This window comes from Schistocerca piceifrons, chromosome X, assembly GCF_021461385.2.
Source record: "Schistocerca piceifrons isolate TAMUIC-IGC-003096 chromosome X, iqSchPice1.1, whole genome shotgun sequence".
NCBI lineage: Eukaryota > Metazoa > Arthropoda > Insecta > Orthoptera > Acrididae > Schistocerca > Schistocerca piceifrons.
Window position 1 is genome coordinate 64224418 of NC_060149.1, and position 16505 is coordinate 64240922.

At 45.0% G+C, this 16505-nt stretch overlaps 1 protein-coding gene across 3 annotated transcripts in view; it reads right to left on the reverse strand.

The window, feature by feature from the left end:
- The window catches only part of LOC124721716 (dihydropyrimidinase-like), a 211587-nt gene that overhangs the window by 56493 nt on the left and 138589 nt on the right, over positions 1 to 16505 (reverse strand). For all 3 annotated transcript variants that reach the window (XM_047246804.1, XM_047246805.1, XM_047246803.1), the window contains exons 2-3: positions 16175 to 16269; positions 16023 to 16096 (exon numbers count right to left, since the gene is read on the reverse strand). In XM_047246804.1, coding sequence (XP_047102760.1) covers positions 16023 to 16096; positions 16175 to 16269 — 169 coding nt within the window. The remainder of the gene's footprint in view (positions 1 to 16022; positions 16097 to 16174; positions 16270 to 16505) is intronic.

The window sequence follows — 16505 nt, forward strand, 5'->3', positions numbered from 1 at the left end:
ATGAACTGGCCCAACGTTTGACGGGTCTCCTTAGTCCACTCAAGGGAAAATGCGAACACAACATCTGCAATTCCACCCACTTTGTGCAACGTATACAAGAACTTCAGCTCCAGGATAGCGACTTGTTAGTCAGCTTTGACATATAGTTTCCCTCTTCACTAGGGTACCACTGAAAGACTCCATCAATCTGATAAGCAAGAAATTCGACAACAACCTAACAAGGCTCTTCGAGTTTGTGCTCACCTCAACATACTTCCTGGTCGACGGAAATTGTTATGAACAGACAGATGGCATGGCCATGGGATGCCCACTTTCAGCGGTTGCAGCCAACTTTTTATGGAGAATTTCTAGAAGAAGGCACTAAAACAAGCCAAACGTAAACCAACTTGTTTCTTCCGCTACGTGGATGACACGTTCGTTGTTTGGCCACATGGACAGGACAGCTTAAATGAATTTCTTGAACACCTCAACTCACTGCACCCCAACATACAGTTCATGATGGAGGTGGAGCAGGATGGTGCCCTACCATTTCTTGACATCCTGGTGAAACGGAAACCTGACAGCAAGCTGGGACACAGTGTATACGGAAAACCTACACACACCGATTTGTACCTAAATGGCTTCAGTTGCCACCACAACTCCCAGCTTGAAGGTGTTTTGTGCACATTTGTTCACAGGGCACGAACGATCTGCGATCAGGAGAGCCTTCCAGCAGAACTGCAGCACCTCGAGACAACATTTCGGAAAAGTGGGTACAACCAGAAGCAAATAAGACATGCACTCAGACAGACTGCGGCAAGAGAACAAGAAGAAGAAACAGAAGAACACAAGTCATTGGCGTGCATTCCGTTTGTTGGAAATACCTCAAGAAAAATCGGTAGAATCCTGGGGAAACACAATGTGTATTCCGATCTCCCTGCAAAAACCTTGACTCTACTGGGTTCAGTTAAAGGTGACCTAGGCCTTCGAAAACCAGGTGTTTATCAAATTCCCTGTCAGTGCAGAAAATTACATCGGGGAGACAGTCCGCACTGTAGAAGAGAGGTGCCACAAACACAAGTGCCACACCAAATTACACCAGGCAACTAAATCAGCTGTGGCTGACCATTGTATAAAGACTGGCCATACTATGGACTATGAAAAAAAAACAAAAATACTCTGTCAATCCTCCTACTTCTGGGACTGCGTTACTAAAGAGGCCATCGAAAACCGACTACAGGACGATCTAACTAATAAAGACAGCAGCCTTCAACTTAGTCAGGCTTGGAACCCTGCACTCAGCCTGGAGAGAAAGATGCAGTCCCAGAGATCAAGGACCGCCCCCGACGGTGGCAGCAGGGTGACTGCAGTCCCCGGTTCAGACCCAGGCGCCGCTTCCCCCACCACCTCCAATAGCCGCCGTGCTGGCCACACCGAAGACACCAGGAGAGGAATGGTGGAGGGGGTAACAGCTAGTATATATAGGGTCCCGAGAGGAACACCACAGCAGTCATCGAAAAAAGTTTAATTTTATTGTTTAACACAAACAGCAAATTAAAATTGCACATACTTGTGTTAATGTATGTGGATCATGTGGATCACTATTAGTTATTTGTCATTTACACAACCTGCATATCTTTGCAAGAGACACACTCAGTAGCTCGGTACAGGCTTTTGTTGAAGTTTCGAGAACATACCTTCACCGAGGAAACAAGCGGTATACTGCTTCCTCCTACGTATATCTCGCGAACAGACCAAGAGGATAAAATCAGAGAGATTAGAGCCCACACAGAGGCATGCCGACAACCTTTCTTTCCACGAACAATACGAGACTGGAATAGATGGGAAAACCGATAGAGGTACTGAAGGTACCCTCCACCACACTTAATAAACCACGGAATAATGTAGATAGAGAGCTAAAAATTGACACACATGCTTGGAATGACATGGGGTTTTATTAGAACCACCCCATATTGCTAGACGCATGAAAGATCTCTTGCGCGAGTCGTTTGGTGATGATCGTGTGCTCAGCCGCCACTTTCGTCATGCTTGGCCTCCCAGGTCCCCAGATCTCAGTCCGTGCGATTATTGGCTTTGGGGTTACCTGAAGTCTCAAGTGTATCGTGATCGACCAACATCTCTAGGGATGCTGAAAGACAACATCCGACACCAACGCCTCACCATAACTCCGGACATGCTTTACAGGGCTGTTCACAACATTATTCCTCGACTACAGCTATTGCTGAGGAATGATAGTGGACATATTGAGCATTTCCTGTAAAGATCATCATCTTTGCTTTGTCTTACTTTGTTATGCTAATTATTGCTATTCTGATCACATGAAGCGCCATCTGTCGGACATTTTTTGAACTTTTGTATTCTTTTGGTTCTAATAAAAACCAATGTCATTCCAAGCATGTGTGTCAGTTTGTACCTCTCTATCTACATTATTCTGTGATTTATTCAGTTTTCAAATTTATACTGACTTTTTGATCACCCAGTATATGAAATGGTCTGCTATGTGTGTCAGAGTTGACAAGGGCTCCACCAGGGATCATGTGCGGATTGAGAAACCTCACCTGCATCTGCATCTGCCCCCCCTCCCCCCCCCCACTAGCCTCTTAACATGCTAACACAATTCAGAGTGAAGAACATCTTCTAGATGGGAGATTCATAGTAGCAAAATGGATAAGACTGGAAACATAATGAACATCAGTTAGATTGACAATAATAAAATAAGCTGAAAGAAATTATCAGTCAGAATATGGGTGAGCCAGTTAGGTGTACCCTCCAACTCTGTGTGTGATGTGGGCTGTTCCTCTCGCAGCCATCCTAGACCTTATCTGTTGTAGTCAAAGTGTTAAAAGATGGGAACAGCACCCACTGTCTCTGAGGAGCCATAAAAGCTAGTTAAGCTGTTCTTTTATTATCAATTAGTATCAAGGATAAGAAATCCTTAAGATCTTGCTTTCATCGGAGTGCTACTCCTCAAATGTAAAATAAGGTGCAGCACAAAAATGGCCTAACCGCATCTGAAAGCAACTAAATAACAGAATAAGAACGACCAAGAGAGCTGGTAGAGAAGGTAGAGCTGAAGGTCCCCACACCCAGCACGCACTGGAAGATGTTCCAACACCGACCACTCTGCCCCCGATCCAAAAATGGTTTAAAATGTTATATGTGAGACTTAAAACAACATTCTTGGAGAATAGAAAGCATCCACTCTACTGTCTGTACATTGTCTGCCAATATTGGAGGCAAACAATCTGGAAGACCACCACAGCATGGAGAGCCACAAGGATGGGGAATTCCACCAAGGTGCGAGCTATATTTTATAAGGCTCCTCAACTACATTGTGGGGTACTGCGTTATGTAAGGTAAAAGTTTGGATTAATCTGGTATGGCAGATGTGAAGGTGATACAGGAGGGTGGATTCCTTCCAGGAAGAGTGGAAAGAGAGGCAATATACAGCTGTTGCCTCCTTGATAATCCTGAGCTATGCCACCAGATTATGCCCCATCTCTAAGTGAAGGAAGGCCTTCTTTGCATTTGCAAAGCTGCACTTTAGATAATTAAAGTGAATTCTGGGTTATTAATTGCTTCTGTAGCCAGATAGTTGGCCAGTTCATTTCCTGGGATACCAACGTGACGTGTGACAGAGAGAAAGACAACTGTAGGGGCAGTATGACTAAGATCAGAGAATAAATTGTGAACAGCAGATATGACAGGGTGGCAAGAGTAACATTTATCGTTAGCCTGAAGATTTCTCATTGGGTCACTACAAATTAAAACATGATAGAGGCAGGTCTGTTTAATGAAATGTAGGGCTCTTAATGGAAATCAGCTCCAAGGTAAAATCACTACAGATTCCTGGCAACAAATATTGTTCTTGACCAGTGGGGAACAAAAGGAAACCCTGTCCTGTCCACGGATTTAGAACTATCAGTGTAAATGATGCTAGCACACATATACTCCCGAAGAAGTGAGAGGAAGGGACATCAAAATGTCATGGGGGTGACAAACTTTCGGTCCGTGAAATAGACCAGTCCTAATTTGTGGTCTGGGTACTAAACCAAGGGTGTTGGGTTGGTTTATTGGGGGTAAAGGACTAAGCAGCGAGATCACCAGTCTCTTGTTCAATGGTTCTTTCATCTGGAGGTAGTGACATCCACTACGAGTGTGCTTGGGTGGGGAAAATAGGAATGATAAAAGCGAAGCACTCAACGCAATACTGATGCCCGTGCTGAAAAATGAAGTAAAATATATGGGTTGGACTAGTAGACAGGGTAGAGCAGCAAAGTGGTCTCCCTGGGCTCATCCATGTTGACAGAAACTCATCCTGCATCCAACCCCTGCCACCCCAATTATGGGCAATGACAGCTACAGAGTAAAGAATGCCTTGTAGTCAAGAGATGCAAAACAGTGAAAGGTGCAAGGCTAAAAATTTAATGGACATCAATAAGACCATTAATAACAACGCAATGTGGGAGAAACAGTTAAGGCCACACATGGGCGTGTTCTGGTGCTCTGCATGTGATTGGTGCAGGCCCTTCCACGGTCACCCCCCCTCCCCTCTTGATCCATTATAGGCAAAGTATTAAATAGGAGGATAGCACCTACTAGTCAACAGAGTGCCACTCCTGAAAGAGGCACCTTCCTAAAAGCAATTAAAACACAGAAAAGGAGGGGGTCACAGAAGCAACATGGAAAAGAGGCAGGGTTGAGGGTTCCCCTGCGTCAGCATGTAGCAGGAGATGCCCACAACCACAACCACAACCACCCCCACCCCGAAGGTAGTTTAAGACTTCATATCTGAGGAAAAAACCATGATCTCTCTCTCTCAACACACACACACACACACACACACACACACACACACACACACACACACACACACACACAACGAACAACGGTCAGTAAGGCTCCACAACTACTATGGAGGGGGCGGCGCTGCTTACATAAAACAAAAAGTTTGGGTCGATCTAATATGACAAATGCAGAGACATACAAGAGTGGGTTACTTCCAGGAGGAATGGGAGAAGGAGTGCCATGCAGCAGTAGACTCTTTGATATAACCAAGGGTGACTGCAGAAAAACATGGTGAGCACATTTTAAGACGGTTAGGCAGAGATGTCAATAAAGGGCCTCGAGGTGCATATAACTAGTAATCCCAGTAGAGGATGGTGATCATAGGATAAATGCCCCTTGTATGCGAAAAGAATTTGATAAGTTGCATGATTATAAATTGCTTAGATGATCATGATGATGACAATGACAATGATTGCATAATAAGTGAGCAAGTGTTGACACCATTAGGACTTATGAAAAGAGACTTCGACTCTACGTGGCTTGTCCAGAAGGTACCGCAGGCCATTCATACTCTGTGATGATGGACTGGGGCAAGAAATTTCAAAGCCAAATGTGCCACTGACCCATAAACCTGGTAATCTTAGCGCCAATGGGACAAGACCAGTGCCCAGTAAATACAGATAACAGGTGTGCATGAGGAAGCAGAGAATTACACTTGTGTATGCAGCTAGTCTTTAGTTGACAAATATGGGGCAATAATATAAGCCTCATATTAAAGAGGAGTCCCAAAAATATGGACTGTGCACAACATCAAAGCTCTGGGTATACAGGAACAGCTCTGGGTAAGGATGGATTGTGGTATGACAACAGAAAGACATGATTCACGTTTTTGCAGGAGAAAAGCCATGGGGAAGGGTCCAAGTGGTGGCCCTTTCGATGGTTCCTTGAATCTGGCATTCAGCCAAGGCAACATACTGAAAGCTATATCAAATGCAAAAGTCATTGACACAGAGTGTGGAATTGACCATTAGTACAACAAAGGGCACTAGCCCACTAATGCTAATAAGGAAGAGAAGCACTCGGTACAGAGCAATGTGCCATTGTCTAGGACTCATGGTACATTTAGAGAAACAACTACCCAAAACAACTAGCAGCATGAAACTGACCAACAAAAATTGGTAGGGAGCCTTGAAATCTGTAGTCATGGATGGTAAGTAAAATTTGATGGTGCCAAGTGATGGTGCATACCTTATGTAAGTCAAAATGGACAGAAATGAGATGATGGTGTTTAGAACACACCTGTTGGATTGTTGTTCCAAACCTAACCAGATGGTCAGCTGTGGATTGTCCCTCCCAAAAGCCACACTGATAGGGGGACAAAAGGCCCCCTAATTAGAGAACCCAGCATAATCATCAAGTACCATACTTTTATGCAGCTTGAAGGGCATTGTGAGGCTAATCGGTTGGTAGCTGTTGATAGCTATTGGGTTTTTGTTTCATCTAAGGACTGAGAGGATGACACTGTCTTTCCAATGTGAATGGAGAACACTGTCTAGCCAAATATGGTCAAAGACCCAGAGTAGATGGAAAATTTGAGAAACATTCAGATGCTGGATCATTTGATTATGAATCTAATCAGGGCCCGGAGCCACATTATGTGATGAGTCAAGAGCCTGGAGCAATTTCCAGTCAATGAAATGTTCATTATTTAATCTGGTGCGGCAGTGTGGGTAAAGGATGAGGGGATTTCTTCAACCTGTCCCTTATACTTTCTTATCACAACGAATCATGTAACTAACAATGGATTTTCGAGAGATCCTCAATTTGCTAGTGCTCAGAAGTGGCACATATACATAGGGCTTCAACTAAAAGCCAATATGGCAACTCAAGCTCTTTACTGAACGGAAATGACATGCATTGTGCCATCTCATTGGTCAATGTTCAAATGCACATTCAGAATACCCAACAGATATAGTCCTGCACATTCAGAAGGACTCCCCAACATACTATTCCACACTATGATATCAAATGGGGCATGCTAAAAGTTCAGATGCACAGTTCATGTGCTGTCAGCTTTAGTGCTGAGATGCAGAAAAGTGATGAGATGGTGTGTGTGTGTGTGTGTGTGTGTGTGTGTGTGTGTGTGTGTGTGTGTGTGTAGGCCATTGCTTTAAACACTGCAGAGCCCTTCAACAATCCTGAACAGCTGCTGCAATGTCTCTGCCCCTCCATGGCACTAGCTGACAGCAGAGTGAGTCTGTAGAAAGGGGATAGCAGTTCCATAAGCACAGGTGATTGTATTGAAGTTCCTTCCCACAACCTCATCAATGCAATCTGACAGAGGTGGTGAAAGTGACAGCAGATGCATGCTACTGCCAGTTGGCTCTTCAAAGTACCCAACATAACTGATGAATCAGGCAGCGACAAGGCAATGACAGGATTATCGGAAAGTGGTCACTATCACAAGGAGCATCGTGTAGCTACCATTTTAGTAATTCCATGAGATAGTAAGAAGAGAGAGTAAGGTTGACAGCCAAGAAGGTGACATGGGTGGCACTGAAGTGGGTAGGAGTACAGTCATTGAGGAAACACAGGTCAGGATAGGAAAGAAGCTTGTCAATCAGAAAGCCCCTACCAGATGAAGTGGTACTCCTCCACAGGGGATGGTGTACACTGAAATCACAAAGGAGGAGGAAAGGGTGGAGGGGATTTCCTGGATTAAGGCAGTCATGTCAAGGTAAGTAAGTGTCCTGACTGAAGGTAATTAGTTGTTACAAATAGTGACTGCCTGGGTTGTTTGCACTCACACCACTATTGCTTTCAAGATGGTATGGAGCAGAATCTACACACAGGTAACATCTGTGTGAACCATTGTACAGACCCCTCCACATGCTCACTCAAAGCAAGTGCAGTTCAGACAGAATGCATGGTAACCTCAAGAACTGGAGAATGGTCATCAGTGAAGTGTGAGTGTGTTTAAGATTGCAGAATGAGTGGAAATTAGTTGCCATAATTCTGGCAGGTGATAGAAATATATGCTGCAGTGTTGGGGTTGGGTTGTTTTGAGACAGGAGACCAGACAGTGAGGTCATGGGTCTCATTAGGGAAGGACAAGGAAGGAAGTCAGCCGTGCCCTTTCAAAGGAACCATCCCGGCATTTGCCTGAAGCGATTTAGGGAAATCATGGAAAACCTAAATCAGGATGGCCGGATGCAGGATTGAACCGTCGTCCTCCCGAATGCGAGTCCAGTGTGCTGCAGTGTCATTCAACTGTCAAGTAGAGGGTGTCTTGGTTAGGCAAGGTGGAGCCAGGGGGCCAGGTCATGCTCCAGGATCACTGTCACCAATGATGGTGGAACAACATCAACAAACATTGGTTTGAAGCCTAGCGGCACGGCGAAAATCTGGTGCCTACATGGCCGCCGGAAGAGCCTTATCCCATCCATGATTTCTTCTTCTTCTTCTTCTTCTCTACTCTTGTTGGTAGAAACCTTGTGAGGGCTTATCCACTGTGGGTATAGGAATGGAACGACTATGTGCAGCCCTGCGAACCACAACCCAAAGTTTCTTCTGCCACTGGCTGATTTTAGGTCACTCGTCTCTTAGATTTATGGAGAAAGGGTTCACAAGAGGGAACTCTCTTCCCAAGAGACTCCACTGGAGGATGCTGCTTCTTCAGACGGGTGCAGAGAGTAGTTCACAAAGAGGTTGCCACAGACATCACAAGAGTTGAGGGCCTATTGCCCCATGGTCAGATTTACTGGAGGCTGAAATCAAGGAAGTAAATATGCTAGGTGCTACTGACAACCTGGCCATAGTACCCAAAGTCAGTGTCACAGTTTTTCCAAGCTTCAAAAGGAGAGAGGCGACCAGCGATTTTCAGTTCTTGGATTTTCCATTTCTTGGTTAGGATAGCAAATTTTGGGGATCAGGGAGGGTGGATGTTCCCACAACTGACACAGGCAACATAGAGCACATGGTTAAATTTCATTTAAGTTGGTGGCTAGCCTCCACAAAGAAGGCCATATCTACACTGGGAAGACATACGTCCAAAGCAATGGCATTAAAAGCACAGCATGGATGTTGGGAAATATTTGTAATATTTATTTAATACTTTTATATAGACTTCTACACATCGATCTTGCCAAAAGCCGAGAAGCGATTCTTCTTAGTGTTTTAGCTCTCTGGGGCACTCTGGGTCTCTCTGGGTCTAGGAAGCTTATCATAGTGATAAACCATGATATTGACCTCTGGAAGGGGCTGGATGGGATGATGGGGTTAAAAGCACCAAACTATGAGGTCATCAGTCACTCAAGACTGAGTCAAGCCAGCAATAGTCCCCAGAGATATGAAAATAAAAGACAATCCAAACAAATCCGATTGTATTTGAGAATCAAGTGGAAGTGGGAGAGGGGCAACGATATACAATGAGAGATCTACCCTCTGCATTTGAACAGTGTATCTACATGCTCCATTACAACAAGAAAACTAACATCAACAAGTTGATAAAACCACAGGAAAGAAAATAATGACAACGTGACAGTAACCCAATGACAGATGTAAAATAATAAGAATTACAAACGTGAGACAGGCAGGAGCCACACCAGACCATCAACCAAGGGCAACCACGGATCCTCTGGGTCAGAGCAGGCAATGGGGCACATCTCCAAGCCATGATGTGACCGAAGAGACTAATGTGCACTACATCACAGAGAGGAGCAGAAATTACTTTTATGGGTGAAACGCAAAACAAGATTAGTCACTTTGGCGTCAGCTGGTATCACGAGAGGTGGTGTGTCAGTAAGTTCAAGGTTTCATCGTAAAGTGGCGAAATTAAGGCAGTCCTATAGAATGTTAGCCACAGTCAGATGGTGGACATGTAAACAGTGGAGTGATCCTCACATTGGAGGATATGGCCGTGGGTCAGCCAAGTGTGGTCAATGCAAACCCAACAAAACATTAAATCACCTGCGAGAAGGACCATGGGAAGACCACCAGTCGATCATAGTCTATTTATTGTTTGCAGTTTATTCGGAGAAACCAGGGCAAACCAATACTTGTTACAAGCTATCAACTTGACCAACCAGTCAGCATGGTCATTCTCTGGGATCCTGACAACCATTGAGCTAGGTGGAAGTCACAAGGGAGATCCTGGATAGCCACAACCAATATGTGTCGAGGGTGGCAATGGTTGATAGCCCGAAGACTATTCCAAGTCCTATCAATTAAGAATGTCTCACTACTGCAAGAACGAACATGCCTGGGGGCTAGAATGACAAATCCAGCAGTGAATACACTGCATCTGTTCAACAGGGAGCATAGTTCACCGCACCTTGCATGTGTGTAGACAAAATTAGTTCATCTATTGATTGCAGAGTTGTCTGTGTATACCATCTTCCAAACGTGGAAATACATCAATGATGTTCAGGAACAGGAAGTGAAAAAAAACAGTTTTTCAGTCCAAAGTATAGATCGAGACAGATCCAAGGATGGGGTATATACCATCCAAGGATGGGGTATACACCATCGAGGCATATTCAATTGCTCTCTAATAAGAGGCAACACTGGGGTAGCTGAAGTTCAGAACAAAGACCTCGTATGCACACTGTAATCACGATTCCAGACTAGGGTCTCTGTCGTGGGAAGTGGAGGTTCCTACCAGGGAAAAGGACACAGTAGTTTGCATGCTCAGGGGAGCAGCAAATGTTCATCACATAGGAAAAGGGGTGGGGGTAGAGGACCCAGCATGTAGGCTGTTCACAGGGCTGGTCCAAAAGGCACCTGTTGAAAGTACAACCCTGCAATGGTGTACAGGGTCCAGCATCCACGATGCTGAAGGTGATGCTGAGCTATATGCCACAGTCCCATCATCAAGATGGGACAGGATCAGAGCTTTGTAGAGCTGCTGGAGTGTAGAGTGGTCTGCAGCCCAGCTGGTGTTACTGTGGCAGTGAAGAGTATTATGGTGTGACCAGCACATTTGTCTAATTTCACAAAGATGGTGAAGCAACGTCAACCAGGCATCAAAGAACAGTCCCAAAAAGCAGTAAGACTCCACCACATTAAGCAATTGGTCATCAACGTAGAGTTCTGAGTGTGAATGGACAGTACAATGGCTAGAGAAGTGTTTAATACGTTGATGCTGGACAAATGCTGACTGGATAGCAAGCCCCTGGCAGATGGACTGTCAGCAGTAGAATGATTTTGGCAAAAACCACCCTGGGATGGGGCAAAAAGACCCCGAGATTCAAGGTACCAACACAGCTGCCAGCTAACCATATATTTGTGCAGCTTGCACCAAACATTAACGAGACTAATAGGGCAATAGCTGCCCATCTCAGTAGCATTTACCTGGTTTTGGCACTGGGACAATCTCATTTCCTTGTTGCTGGCATGGGAACTCACACTCGCAACAGATACGATTGCAAATGGCATGGACATGACATTGGCAATCCGCGGATAAGCGTTTAGAGCATTTGGAGGTGGATGCAATATAGTCCTGCAGCTATATCAGGGCAAAAGGATAGGGCACTAAGTAATTCTCACTCACTGGACAGAGGATTATACGGCCCCAGGTGGCGTGCAGTGAAATGCATGTTAATTTGCTCCACCCACTGTTTCAGGGTACAAAATGCAGGCTGATAATTCTCAGCTGCAGAGGTTCGAACATAATGCAATGCAAAATGTTCGGCAACAGTGCCTGGGTCAGAGTACACACCACCATTCAGGGAAATACCAAGTCAGCTGCCAATAGAATGGCTGCAATTGCACTCTGGACAGCATCATTGATACCTCCATGTGGCAGGATGCTAATGGCAATGGCATAGGTGAATGCATCCCAGTCAGCTTTTTTGTGAGCCCATCTAGAAACACCACACACAAGTGACATTGAGGGAGGATCAAGATGATCGGAAAATGATCACAGTTACACAGGTTGTCATTGACACTCCAATGGTAGGAGGAGATGAGACAAGAGTTGCAAATGGGAAGATCAATGGCCAAATAAGCTCCATATGCCCCACTGAAGAGAATGGGGGGTGGGGGAGGGTGCACTGGTATTCAAGAGGCAAAGATCGAGCTTTGAGAGCAAAGTTTTGATAGCTTTACCATAGCCAGTGGTCATAGTTCCAATTGACAATGGGTTGTGGATATTGAAGTCATCCAATATTAGAAAGGATTTGGGGAGCTGAAAAAACAGTGCAGACACGACATTGAGGAGCACTTCATCATCAAAAGGGAGATGCATATTAAGGCAGTAAATTACAGAGACATCTTCACATGAACAGCCACAGCCTCCAAAGTCAGAGAGTTGCACATGTTCATTATAAAACAAGTGTAGAACATATGTGCAGTCACCAAATGACACTCTTTCCATGTCTGCGCAATTCTTAAAATAGCTCGACAGCCACAGTCCACATAGCTGGGAACTGAATTTCTTGGGAGTTTCATATCATAGCTCAACCAGGTGGGGCGGGGGGGGGGGGGGGGGGCACAAACCACTGGAGTACCACACCATCAGTATTCTGTGGGGGCACGAAGGGACCAAGGAGGCAGGTCATGCCTCAGTGCCACCTGCTGCCACTACTTATAAGTATAGAGCATTAACACACATTGGTTATGAATCAACAAGCTGTGTGGTGAGGTCAGAGGCCACTACTTCCACCATATTGGAGAGAGGCGGAATGTGTGGAGCCCGGTGGTATGAGGACACCAGATTCTCCTGCTTGAAGGCCATCTTGTTCTCCTCCTCATATGATTTTGATTTCTGCGGGGGTCTGTATTCCCCAAAGTCTGAGACAGAGGAGGAACGAGAAGTCCTACAACATGTGGCACCTTCTGTCACCGGTCAGGTCTGCAGATTCGTGGGAAGCGAGCATCCAAAGGGACCCCTTACTGGTAAGAGATGATGGAACAGGGTGCTGTTTCTCCCACCAGTGGTTGGCATCTGACGTCCCTGACAGGTGGTGTGTCTATGCCTCCAAACAAGTTGTGAGGAAAGCAATAGGACGAAAGCTCTCAATCACCAAGGGAGCGGGTGGTGTAAAGCAGTCTCAAGGGTCCAACATAGAAGACACGAAAGGCAATGGTACAGTCACTAGGGAGAATGACGTCGTCATAGGTATAGTGTGTGTCATCGTCATAGGTGAGTGTGATACAGACAATCATATTTCTTTTTGACCCCTTGATACATGAGTTGATCAAGAGTCTTGTATACTTGAATATTCTTCTCTCTTCGGTAGACGAAGCAGTCCAGAGAACAGGGGGAATGGTGATCCCTGCAGTTGATACAGATGGGGGGAGGGGCACAGGGAGCATTCGTGTGCAAATTCCTACAGATGGGGCTGGCATTGCAGTGTGAATACATGTGCATGAATCTTGTGCATTTGTAGCACCACATGGGAAGGGGAATATATGGTTTCAGATCACATTGATAGATCATAATCTTAACCTTTTCAGGCAAAGAGTCACCTTCAAAGGCCAAATTGAAGGCTCCAGCATCAACCCTATTGACCTTTGGTCCCCACTGGAAGTGGACAAAATGCACATCCTTTAGCTCCAAACTGGCACACAACTCCTCATGCATCTGTAAAAGGAGAGTGTGATCGAAGATGATATCCCGTACCATACTGAGACTTATGCGGAGTTATGGTAACAGGAATGTCTGCCAGCTTGTCACAGGTGAGCAAAAGGGAAACCTGTTTTAATCAGAACAGAGCCATTTTTCATTTTTTGAAATCGCTCCTACTTCACAAACCTGTCCTAAAAAATACTCAACAAAGAAAAGTGGCTCTTTAGTCGAAAAGGAATACTCATTGATCCTAGAGAAATGTACTGGAGGGAGTATTCCTCCCTCGTCTCTTGATTCCTATGTTCGTCCCATGGCACAGCCAGGGAAAGAAATATTTTGGGGGACTAAATCCCTCCATGTTTAATAAGTCTTGCCTTCAGGTGAGACTGCTGTGGCCATGCGGCTGCCAGTGGTAGAAAGTGTAACACGCTTCATGTGTGAGTGTTCTGCCATGGTGTCACCCGAACTGAATGAGGGCTCTCCCCATAGGTGCCACCCACACACAAAAACAGTTACCTGTCCAGTAAAGCATTGCCTGGATTCACCATGTCCCAGTAACAATTGGCACATACTCGTTGGCATGTGCGAGAAGTTTTCAGCTCAGGCAACAACAGTGTGATCCCCGCACAGTCAGGAGGTTACCACTGTGCAGGTACTTGATGACACCTCCCCCACTCTCCCACACACAACAGAATGGTTAACGTGCTGGGTTTTGGGCATAATACTTTTGCAAGAAAGTAAGGATGCAAATAGAGAAAGATGCAAAGGGGGAACATACCCCATACTGGGTGACCTGTCCTGCATAACAGAAAAGAAATAGTAGGTGAAATCCAAGAAATGGGACCATGCACTTAAAAATGAAAAGCTGTAGAATGCCAGATGGGAAGAAAATGAGTGTCCAACATCACAAACCAAATCCAAGTACAACTGGCAGTAAGACGACCATCAAATGGGAAGGCAGTATGTGTGGGGCGGGGAGGAGGGTTCAAATGGCTCTGAGCACTATGGGACTTAACATCTGAGGTCATCAGTCCCCTAGAACTTAGAACTACTTAAACCTAACTAACCTAAGGACATCACACACATCCATGCCCGATGCAGCATTCGAACCTGCGAGCGTAGCAGTCGCGCGGTTCCGGACTGAAGCGCCTAGAACCGCTTGGCCACTGCGGCCGGCGGGGAAGAATAGTAGATATATAAAACTTGCAACACAGAAAGGGAAGGATTCCTGCAAGAGAGGTGGGGGCCCGTGGTGGCCAAGCACTTGCACAAGAAATGTGAGCTGTGATCTCCTTGGGGATGGGGGAGTCTCTAAGTGAATCCCCACTCAAAAGCTAGAACAAACATACACAATGTATGAAGTGGATCCCTTGCCTCTCCACATTTTCACATAGTTCTTCATCCATTTGCAGCATTAGGATCTGGTGAAAAATCAACTGCTGTATCATGTTGAAGTTCTTATGGGATGTTGTGGTAATAGGTATATCTCCAACGAGAGTAACGGCCGGGACTGGATAGAATTCGCAATTTAGATTCAGATGGCACCAGTTCGTAATTTACAAAGTAAAGAGAGTTCATGAAACACGTTTCCAGTATTGTAAACAAACAACACTGGCTTAATACAGACGAAAGACCCTCCATTCATGAGCAAACAAGGAACTGTGGGGAGTAGGTGTCTGAATGTTACTTGGTTTTGTTTTCCTCCCATGGTAAGGCCAAAGAGGGAAAGTTCCTTGAATCTTTAATTAGTACACTGTCTTGCTGTCGGTTTGAAGAGAGTGCTGGAGCTTCGCATTCACCAGCTGATAATTTTGGTCATTTCATGATGCAAAATATCCGAAATGATGCCACCTGCTCTGAACATGGGCTCCCCTGTGACTGCCACCCAGTCAGAGCAAAGATCACATGGCTTGATGGCCAGTCCTCCTTGGCCTGGAATCCCCAAATAGATAGGCACCTACTCCTCGCCATGTGCACAGAGGTGGCAGTTCATGCATCAATAGTGCAATCCCAGCTTGTTGGGACTACCAACATAGTGGTTCTTGACGACCAACCACCTCAACTGGCTACCATTGGGTGAATTTCACCACAAGGCCTGTATATTCTGTAAAAAAAAAAAAGTAAGTTGGAAGTCAAACCTAGATGTGGGGACTGAGTGTAAGTTAACCAAAATATGTTGTGCAGAATGAAGTGGGAATAGCCATGATCTATGTTCTATGAGCAAATTAGGTTGTCAGTAGGGAATCAGAGAAAGCCTGAGGAAAGACATAATCAGAGAGTAAAACTGCACCATAAGGATAGAAGTATTGTAACGGCTTGGGCCCTGTACTCGTCACACACGTACTCACAAATGAGTTGGGAGTCCCGTGGAGGGTACAGCATTTTTGCTTGCCGCTCTCCACAGCCAGCGGACACCTATGACATGAGGCTTCAAACCACAAATGCTGCAGTCTAAATAGCTATCGATTAAGCCACCCAATCACACAATAGTATTCATGCTGCATATCACTTCATTGGTGAAAAAGCTGACACAGCTAATTTTCTAATAGAGCCTCCAAATTATTAATGGAAAAAAATCACAATTACTCATCAATAAGTAGCCATATCCACGAAATCAAAATGTCTGAATCTCTGTTTAGGAAGGGCTACGCGATTTTTCACTTACCAGGTATCACGTACTTTCCACGAGCGTCAATTATTCTTGTACCACCAGGAATGATCAGATTGCTGCCAACTTGCCTGTAGAAAACAAACATTGAAATTTTGAACTTTTTGACACTTATTTAGACACTACACTTCATATTTGATAGAACTCACTTTATTACTCCATCTTCAATGTAAACATCTCCATCCACCACAGAATCCACGTTGACAATCTTTCCATGCTTGATAAGTAACCTGTTCTGGGCACTCTGCAAAAAAAGAGAAAAAAGTTTTAGTTGCGTGACAGTCTAAGAAACCATATCAACTTATGGTCCTCCTTAATACGAGGGTAATTTCTGCACATTTCGCATGCGCGACGTTACAGTGTGTCGATTTCAAAATCGTGTCAGTTGTGAGCGAAACTTTAGGCGTGACGGTCGTATATGTGTTTTGTGGTTCGCGTGGCTGTGTTGTGAGCAATTCATTTTTAAAATGGAAGCTGAAA